We start from the raw sequence: 10884 nt of genomic DNA on the forward strand, positions 1-10884 counted from the left end.
TGAGCTAAGCATCCGTTTAACAGACTTAGCCGAGAAACAACCATCCAAATCTGCAGACCACTTCCACTGATCTCTAGCCGAAGAAATCTGGAAACCATTAATAAGCATACTAACTTGGCCGAGACTATCCAGCAGCTCCAGAGTGCTGAGCGATGATCTCCAGCTCCACTCAACTGACTGCCCAACGCCTTGTTTCTTGATCCTGTTCGCCACTTTACATTTTTTGTCCGATTCCATACTAAATAGATCCGGGAATTTTCTTTCAATGTAACGTTGCACATGAAACATTAGTACGTTGAGTACAAGTATATTCATGCTTGTATCTAGAACCTCCTCCATATTCAAAGAGGCATTCACACTCCCATCATGAAGCTTAAATCTTTTTTTTTTTCTTTTTTGAACGGCTAATGTATCTTTACACCAATAATATTAAATCATTCATTTGCTTAAATTTGAACCTGAGACCTCCTCTTTAAGTATGTATCTCTACCAAGTGGGCTACCCAATATTGAAATTATAAAGTTTAAATCTACATCTTAACTTGTCATCAACATTGATCTCACCAATTAAGTTGTCCCTTATCAAACATAGTTCAATAATTGCAAATTGCAAATTACACCAAGTACTAGAATCTAACACCCAATATAAAAGGATCTCTCTAGTAATTTTTATGGAGTAAACATAAAGATTTAATCATCATAAACTGATTTGTGCTTTTAAGTTGTTTTCTTCAGTTCTTTTTGGAAACTCTTTCAATGCATAAAAAGTAAAACCCCTTACCATTTTACTCAACTTTTAAAGATATTGAACTCATTGAAAATGATGTGATTTCTTGTTTATAAATGAAAGCTTGGCTACTCAACTTTCAAAGATATTGAACTCATTGAAAATGATGTGATTTCTTGTTTATAAATGAAAGCTTGGCTCAAACCGTCAAAACAGAACCGATAAGAATAACTTCAAATTATAAAAATATCACGTCAGCAAAAAACCACTAACGGAATTAGTGGCTAGTTAACGACGGGGTGACATAACACACAAAGTGTTAAGTTGAGAGTGGTGAGAATCAAAGTGAAAGTTGGAAGTGAGAGTGGCAGTGGCCAATAGCGTATAGTTGGGGATTAAAAAATCCAATAACCCTAAAAATAAATTATCTAAATATGAAGTCATTAGTGAAGTATAAGGTTGGAGATTTAACTATTCTCTCTTTTCTCATTTCTCTAACGATTTGCTTTCCTTTTAATTTATTTTATACATCTAAAATCGGATTTCTTCCTGTTTTACCAATCCCTTGACATTAACTTATATTTTACCAATCCCTTAACATTAACTTATATACCATATGAGATTTTCATTACTAGTTATTTTTTGTCTGATTCGGTTGAGCCAGTTCAATTTGGGCGGTTCTTTGGTTTTAGTCGCCTAGTCGGATGTAAATTTTGGATCAAACCATACTAAGAAACTATAATAATAAGAATCGAAAACCGGATCTCTAACCTCTTACAAGAGGATGTGCATAAAATACCGGGGCGATTACAAATTATCCTTGATGTATACAAACCTTAAATAAACTAAGAAAATGCATAAAATAAAAAATAAATAAACTAAGAAAATGCATAAAATAAAAAATAAATACATGTGATGCAGCTTATAGTAAAAACACAAACGAAGCATTTGAATTATTAATTGATCTTAAGATCGTCTAGAACAAATAGTTAATTAACGGATCTTGAATGGATTTCAAGGTAGTCATGTGCAAATCCAAAGAAACCCACCAACAAAGCAATATGTGCACTTCATATAATAAATAAATATTATCAAACTGTGATATCTAGAAAACAAAAATAATAAACCTCACTGTATGATAAACATAATAAATTCTACATATGAAAAACATAAATTTGACGAAATTCGTTGTGATTTGTATTCTAAAAGCACAATAAATTCTATTTCAAAGTATACATTTTTAGACAACCAATGATGTATCTTTTTTCTACTTGTATACTTTCATATTTCATGTATGTATCTTTTTTCTACTTATATACTTTCATATTTCATGTAACATCATCATCAATGTCCCAATCATGGAGTCTCAGATGGTAACACTTCAGCAAACTATACAAAAAATTCTTTCAGTCAAACATTTTATTGATAAAAAAATACTAATTTAATTAGTCAAAATACCAATGGTGTCGGCTATTTGGCAAACTTCTCGGCTTGGTGTAAAATCCCTCTTATTTTTTTCTTTCGAAGTGAAGGATCTATAACAATATCATAAGCATGTTGGGGGTTCGGAGGTCAGAAAAATGATCTAATAGATAATTACGATTTCGTGTTGGTCCATTAGAAAGACGAGAAATGTATATCTTTTCAAACAAGAAAGCAGATCCAATAAAACTAATAGAGGAGATAAAGGCTTTAGGATTCTTTTGGGTGAAAAAGTTGTTCGAATGGAATTGTTGGATTAAAATTAAATGCATCTTTTGATTCCTTGTATATGTTTATGTATAGCCTTTTGGCTTTGTTTTCTTTTTAATAAAATCAGCCATTCGAAAAAAAAATTCAAAAAATCAACGAACGCTCTTGTAGGTCTGCTATGGTATGAATCATGTTATTGAGAAAAAAATAGTGGAAGGTTATTATTTTTAATTATGTTACACCACTAAAATTGAATTATACATTATAAGATAAGATTACAAGTAAAATGTATAAATGCATAATAACTTTAATGGCTATATACTTTCATAATTCTCGTAACATCATCATCAATGTCATAATCATGCCTTCTCCGACCGCAACACTTACGCTAGTCTACAAATAATAGTTTAATCTAATCAAACTACACGAAAATTTTTTCCTCAAAATTCAATTTAATACAAATCGGGTGGTGGTCCATTGGCAAATACAAAACCTTTAAACACCTTGGGAGAGGGAGGTCTTGGGTTCAAGTCCTACAGACGATACAAATAAAAGAAATTTGTCGTTCAAAAAAAATTCAATTTAATACGTCAAAAAAAATATATAATGGTCGTTCTTGTAGTTTCGCATACAGTTATCATGAAACTTCGTTTATAAAATAATGAAAGGTAATTTGTGATCATTTTAACCCACTATATATATTTGAATCACACATTACAAGATTACATGTAGTAAGTATAAAGAATACGTAATAATTAAAAGTCATTGTATTCTAGTGATATCAAATAAATGTGTAAATTGATGTATTTTCTTATGAGGTTGAGGATTGAGTCTTGTAACCAGGGGCGAAGTATAGTGGGTGCCCGGGGGTGCACCCGTCCACCCCAATGTTTCGGTTAGAAGTGTATAAGTTCCGAATTTTCGTCCGAAAATTTTAAAATTATATAGGATCGTCCCCTGATTATTTTTCCTAAATTGTATATCCTAAATATTTATAAACTATGAATATAATGATGGGTAGTTTGGTAAATATACACTTTGTTTTATTTGGAACTATTATTATTTGACCCGACTTGAATCGAATAGCTAACCCGACCCGACCCGAAACATAACGATAGGAAAAAAAAATTTGGGTCCCATCACTTTACGCCCCCTCGAAACTTTTGGTCAAGCTCCGCCACTGCTTGTAACAGAAGTTGGTGTATAATTAGAAATAAGATAGCAAAGGCATGATCAAATACAAATTGATATTAACCCAAGAAACGTAGAAATCAGGTCAAACGAACTCTTTTGAACTCATTTTAGTGGCGTTGGAACCTAATAGAAATATTTAGGATTTAGCTTTAGGGGTTATAGTTTAGATTTTATGGTTTAGTTTAGGGTTTAACGTTTAACTTTAAGGATAAGGGATCTGGATTTCTGGTTAGGGTTCGACGAATCAATTTTCTGCATTTCTTAAGTTAAAGACATTATGTATCAAAACCAACCCCGAGAATTACTAGATGTGTGTTAGCTGGTTAAATAACAAAATAACTTTAAAGATCTATCTATAAATAAGCTAACCAACTAAACATTAATATATCAACCAAATGGCTTGTAGCCTAATGGTATCTAGAAGTGTAGTAAGGTGCTTCTTCCCACAAAATTATATATTTTAAGGGAGTGTATGAGTTTGCGGTTTATAAAAAAAATATTAAAACATAATATAAAAAAGCGATCTGAAAAAGTTGTCAAACAACAAGGGGTGTGTCTGAAACTTACAAAATAATTTATATTTATTCTTTACAATATCATGAAATCATATGGTACATAAAATATAAAAAAAATTCGTAAGCATCATGAGAAATTTCGTGCGAGAAACCTGCTACAAAAGTCAAATTGAAGGTAGACACCCATTTGCACGCGCAATTGCATCGACTGGCTGGAACCCTCTTCAAATTCCGCTTCTGGGTACCTCAATTTCCTCATTAATTACACACCAGATTTCAACAATTTCGTAGATCAGAGTGCCATTAATTAACCCTCTATTTTAATAATATTAATCTTGTAAAGTGCCCGACTAAAAAGGCAGAAGATACCCAGCTGTTTGTTCTGATTTGTTTTGTTTTCCCTTTGATCTTTACTAGAAATGAGCTTTGTTTGTTTCGTCTAGGGTTTCCCTCTCTCTCTTCTCTTTCTCTCTCTAGACTTGTATGTATATTTGGGGAATCCACATTGCCAGAAAGAAAGAAAGAAAGAAAGAGAAGAGGTGAAATATTTCATATTTGCATCACAAGATCTTGGTTTTCGCTTTAATGGCGGAAATCCTCTGCTCATTCAATAAGGTACTCTGTTTTTTAGGGTTTTTGTTTGTGTTTTTTTTTATGCGTTTTATGATGTTTTTTACTTTTTTTTTTGCATTTGGTGATATGGGTTTTTTGTGGGTATGAATGCTTTGTTTGAAAGTTGAGATTTTTGTTACTGAATCTTGGTTTTGGTTGTTAGATTTTGTAGTTGAATAGTGCTTAAATCTTGCAATGTATTTCAGTAATTTGTTCTTCAGTTGTTAGGCAAATAAATGTACCCCTATTAAAGTTTCAAACCTACTTACCAAATCTACCTCAAGGTACAACTTTTAATGCATAAGGTACAAGAAACCACACAAGTATTGCTCTAGATTTGACCATAATCCCTATGTATCTTTGATTGATTTTATGGTAAGTATTTTGTCATATATGTTGTAGGAAACTAATTATTGATATAACCGTATGATCGCGTAACTAGTAGTTCAGTATCTTGTTATGTGATTCGGATCGTTCGTTTTCGTTTGGCCGTAACGTTAACTTTTTGAATGACAGGATGCTCTTACAATCAAACCTCCTAAAAAGGCTTCATTTGTGTTGAGATTAATGCTATCGGCGTTTGCTATGGCGTGTGGTATTTATATATGTTCGATCTGTTTGAAGCAGATGAACCTGCAAAACACGAATACGTTTTTATTATTTGAAGACTTTGAGAGGCCCTGTTACGACACTGTTGTTGATCGATCTCAAATCCCGTACTTGCACTACCCAAAACCAAAAACTTTCAATAGGTATTTAGTTTATTAAAATATGTGGGTTATTTAGTTTATGAAATAAAAGTAAAATGACTCGATTTTTTCAGGTCAGAATGTGCTGGAAATCCGGTGCGTTTATTTGCCATTGTATCCATGCAAAGATCTGGAAGTGGATGGTTTGAGACTTTGTTAAACAGTCATGTAAATGTGAGCTCGAATGGTGAGATTTTTGGTCCGAAAAGTCGGAGGGATAACGCTTCAACTATCGTTAAAACACTCGATAAAGTTTACAATTTGGATTGGTTTACAAGTTCTTCCAAGAACGAGTGTTCGGCTGCAATTGGCTTCAAATGGATGCTTAATCAGGTACTTTTAGATTTCTTTGAATCTTTTATGCTTATTATATTCAATTCTATTTCCACTTTATTCCCATTCTTACCCTTGTGTAGGGTTGCAAACGAACCAAACGTTCAGCGAACAATTCGTTAACCGTTTGCTAAGAAGTTCATTTGTCTTCGTTCGTTTAATAAATGAACGAACACGAACAAGAAATTTCGTTCGTTTGGTTAAATGAACGAACATGAACAAAGGCCGCGTTCCTTCATTTATGTTCGTGAACGTTCGGTAATATGTTCATTTATGTTTGTTTGTGTTCGACAGTTCGTTAGCTTTTTTAGGTTTTATATTGTATTTAAATACTTTAAAATTCTAACAAATAAAATATTTAATAAATAATGAGTATCAGTGCATTATAATGAACGCTTGTTTGTTTTCGTTAGTTTTCATTTGTGTTCATGAACATTAGCATGTGTTAGTTTGTTTTCATAAACGTTCGTTTGCATTTGTTACCTAAAATTAACAAACGGACATGAACACGTTCATTTCCTTAACGACCGAACACGAACATAAAAACTCGTTCGGTAAGTGTTCATTAACAGTTCGTGAACACATATATTTCCTTAACAAACGAACACAACACAAGGTCTTATTCGTGTTCGTTCGGTCCGTTTACAGCCCTACCCTTGTAAGTTACAAAAACCTTTGAATATCCATCATATGAGTAGGGGTATTTAGGGAAAGGCATTATGTTAAAGCATTTATATTTGACTAGATGTGAGCACTAAGAAAATGGAGTATCAAAATTGTATATCGTGTTTTAACTTGTTTTACCGGGTCCCATTGATTAGCAGGGTATTGGTGGGGCCTGTGAGTTTTCTGGTGACGAGTTCTCATCGTTATAATATCAAAAGATTTGTGATTTGGTTATATCATATTGTGAAATTCGTTGCCGTATCATAATGCAGGGATTGATGCAACATCCAAAAGAGATTATACAATACTTCAACGATAGGGGCGTTAATGTAATTTTCCTTTTCCGGAGAAATATGTTGCGTAGATTGGTCTCAATGCTTGCAAATGTGTACGATAAAGAAGCCAAACTTCTAAACGGAGTCCATGTGTCTCACGTACACTCAAACGAAGAGGTTTCTTCCTCTTTAAACACTCACCGAAATCCCGCATCACATTGTTTTACCTTATGAATAAACATGTTTAATCTCTCTTGTTTCTTCAGGCTTCTTTACTTTCAAAATACAAGCCTAAAATCAACGTAACGTCCCTGAAATCGGATCTGAGAGGAATGGAATCGACCGCCGTAAAGGCACTCAACTACTTTAACAGCACTCGCCACATCATAATCTACTACGAAGATCTCATCAAAGACCCCACTGTAAGAATCCTATTCTTTCTTCTATTATGTACAACTAGGGGTGCTCGATATTCGATTCGGATTTGAAAAAATTGAAATTCGTCTCACTTCTAACTTTTGATCATGTTACTATACTTTTGGGGTGTCCTAAGATCCCTAAAACCTTCCTAAGATCCCTATGACACCCCCAAAAGTATAGTAACAAGATCAAAAGTTAGCGATCAGTTAACTAACGACATGGTGACAGAACACACTAGGTGTTAAGTTGGGGGTGGCGGACGTTAAAATGATAGTTGGGGGTGGCAGCGGCCAATAGCCAATAGTTAGAGGTGATAAAATCCAATAACCCGAAAATATTTGGGATATTCTTTTCCACTGTTGATGTAATTTTGTATGACTATGTTTGAATGGCTTATGAATTTTTACATACACACATATGTAAAAGTGTAAAACACATTACAACATAATCCAACTAACTAACTAACTTAATTTCCTAATGACTTTAAACATGATACAATACTAAAAGGTGAAAAAACCTGGTTAAAAAAAAATTAATTAAATAAAGATAGTTGACCAAAATATCCCTCATTTAACATTAGTTTTTTAACAAGGTTAGAAAAGTGGATGGATCTGGCAATGATTTTGAAACCTTAGTGGTTTAGTTGAGAAAAAAACAACTTTTTGGATGGATTTGACAATTCTATCCAAACCTCAGGGACGGTTTTGGCAGTTTACTCCAGGGTAAATTAGTGAAAAAAATGAAAACTTGGTATTAGTTCATTACCTGGTCAGTAAAAAAGCAAAAAAAAAAGGCGTTACATGTGCTGACTTTTTCATTCTAATGACTGCAGCAGAAGCTCGTAGAAGTCGAAGACTTTCTGAAGCTGCCGCAAATGAATTTGACTAGTCAACAGGTGAAAATACACAAAGGGGCGTTATCAGAACACATAGAAAACTTTGATGAAGTCAACAAGACGCTCAGCGGAACAGCTTATGAGAAGTTTCTTCAAGCTGATTACTAACGGAAGCCTTGTGTAAATAACTTGTGTTTCACGTAATCAAAACCCGTTAAAGATACCACTCAAAAACAACCAAAAATGGCGGGTTTTTGTTCGTATAGTGTGGTTTTGGTCCAGATTTGTGTTAGGTTATACATGTGTTGATGAATGTTAGGCAGTGTTTTAGGTGGATTTTTTTTTCTGGTTCCAGGAAACATTTGAGAATGTACAACTAGGTTAGGAATTTACGGTTAGTATCTCGCTAGCTGTCCCAATGTTGTTGAAAGTCGAGATATGTGTTTTATAGCGCGTGTCAAAATCTATTTGACAATGCAAATCAAGGTAATCAATGTTTTTTGGCCTTGTTGATTCTCGTCGGAAAATGGGCATTACATGAAGCAGAATATGTGTTGAACCATTTACATGATCTTAAGTGCCTCCAAATGATAACAAGTTCAATCATGAAATGCATTACATTAGTGTATTTTTATTTGTGTTAAATGTGTGTATGTGCTATATTTCTGGACGATTACACCTAATGTCGGGTTGTATCCAAATGATTTTGATGATGTGAAAGAAGTCTTGTGAGATTGAATTTTGAATGAATTTTGCATTTGTTTCTTACAACATTGTATGCTTTATTTAAGAGTAAATTAGTTTTTGAGTCCCTACGTTTTAGTGGTTTTAACCACTTGAATCCAAAATAAAAAAGTTTAACATTCTGAGTGCCTATCCGTTCATTTTATAACGCTTTGAGTCCAATTTTCTAAAACTTGTGCTTTGATTTTGGACTCAAGTGGTTAAAACTACTAAAATACAGGGACTCAAAACATTATAAAATAAGCGGTTAGGGACCCAGAGCGTTAAACTTTTTGATTTTGGACTCTAATGGTTAAAACCACTAAAACACAAGGACTCAAAAAGTAATTTACTCTTTATTTAAATTATTTATAAATTTGTAAATTAAGTTGACACCTAAAAATCAAAAGGTCATAACTTTATATTTTTTTTTTGAGTAAACTGCCAAAATGGTTTCTAAGATTTGGTAACTTTTGTCACTTTAGTTCAAAACTCAAACTTTTTGAATCTAGGTCTCTTGTGTTTTCAATTTTGTTGTCATTTTCATTCAAAATCAAAATCTAATCAGATTTTTCACTTAACATCTAGTTATTCTATCTTTTTCCTCCCTTTTAATAAAGGGCAAAATGGTTCGATTTTTAAATTTGTTATAACAAAACGTTAAAAGACCATTTTGCCCTTCATTAAAAGGGAGGAAAAAGACAGAAAAATTGGATGTTAACTGAAAAATCTGATCAGATTTTGATTTTGGATGAAAATGACAACAAAATTGAAACCACAAGGACCCAAATTCAAAAGATTTGAGTTTTGAACTAAAATGATCAGACTCAGGACCATTTTGACAGTTTACCCTTTTTTTTATTTAGAAACCATTACTTGAAGGCAAAGCTTATACCACAAGTGATGGCTCCTTGGCTAGACTTTCTCTAAGACCAAGCAAACTACCAAATTGTTTAGACGCGAACCGTTTTAACCTGTACCGTTTTCATCTGAACTGTTTCGACCTCTACCGTTTCGACTCAAGCCGTTATGACATGTACCATTTCTACCCGAATCGTTTCGATGCAACTCATTTCGACCTGAACTGTTTAGACGCGAACCGTTTCGACCCGTACCAATTCGACTCGAACCGTACCGTTTCTACGCGAACCGTTTTGATGCGAATCATTTCGACCCAACTGTTTAGACGCGGACCGTTTGGACCCGTACCGTTTCCATCCGAACCGTTTCGACCCAAACTGTTTCCACCCGTACCATTTCGACTCGAACCGGGGGTTTATGGGTGCCGGGGTGATGGATTCTAATTCATTTGACAACCAAACACAACAAAATTGGAATTGAGATTCAAATTCCAACAATTTCCAATTCCAAATGGAATGTTTAAATTCAAAATCCAATTCCTACAAATTCTAATTCCTATCCAATTCCTTCAAATTCTAATTCTTATATAAATTCCAATTCCAAAACATTCCGCTAACCAAACGCCTCCTAAAGGAATTCAAAATCCTTTCAAATTTTGAAGGAATTCAAGAAAAGTCATTGGAATCTTTGACCAATCACCAATGTCTAAAACGTCTCAACCGAACTCATTTGTCGCTAACATGCAACGCCTCGCCCTGACCCAGCCCACTGCCTACTCGCAAAAACTAGATCTGATCAGCTCGCGCCGACCCGTTGTTAATGGCCGAAACGTCTTGATTCTTGAAACGTATCGAATTGACTCGACCTGTTAACGACCCGAAACGACCCAACTCGGATCGTTAACGACCCGAACTGTCTCACCCGATCACCGGGAAGAGATTGGTAGATTTCAATTCATTTCCCCAACGAACACATTAAGTATGGAACTGAGATTCCAATCGCATCAAATTCCAAATCCTATTAGAATGTTAAATTCCAAATCCAATTCCTATGCAAATTTCAATTCCATTACATTCCATGAAACGAACACTACCTTAATCTCTATTCAAGAATCATGATAGTGGTTTTTATTATGTCTTTTTATTTTATTTAATATGATATTAACATGTCATGAATCAAATTAATCATTTATTTCTTACATACTCCTAAATTACACCTCAAATATTGCTTCTAGAGACTAGAGTCATGCAATTTATTTCATTGTTCCCTAACAGGCAACAGCC

General features: G+C 33.9%; 1 protein-coding gene across 4 annotated transcripts; it reads left to right on the plus strand.

The window, feature by feature from the left end:
* Window positions 1-4222: 4222 nt before the first annotated feature.
* Window positions 4223-8623, plus strand: LOC110911110. Of its 4 annotated transcripts, none has more exons than XM_022155688.2 (6): window positions 4223-4742; window positions 5256-5491; window positions 5563-5821; window positions 6760-6939; window positions 7029-7184; window positions 8015-8623. In XM_022155688.2, exons 1-6 carry the CDS (start codon window positions 4713-4715, stop codon window positions 8183-8185), a joined length of 1032 nt encoding a protein of 343 aa, XP_022011380.1. In that variant the 5' UTR covers window positions 4223-4712; the 3' UTR covers window positions 8186-8623. The 4 variants fall into 4 exon arrangements, with proteins under 4 accessions (XP_022011380.1, XP_022011381.1, XP_035839602.1 ...); XM_022155689.2 differs by having other exon boundaries at window positions 8018-8623; XM_035983709.1 differs by having other exon boundaries at window positions 4228-4368.
* Window positions 8624-10884: the final 2261 nt, after the last annotated feature.

The sequence above is a fragment of the Helianthus annuus genome, chromosome 15 (assembly GCF_002127325.2).
Source record: "Helianthus annuus cultivar XRQ/B chromosome 15, HanXRQr2.0-SUNRISE, whole genome shotgun sequence".
Lineage (NCBI taxonomy): Eukaryota > Viridiplantae > Streptophyta > Magnoliopsida > Asterales > Asteraceae > Helianthus > Helianthus annuus.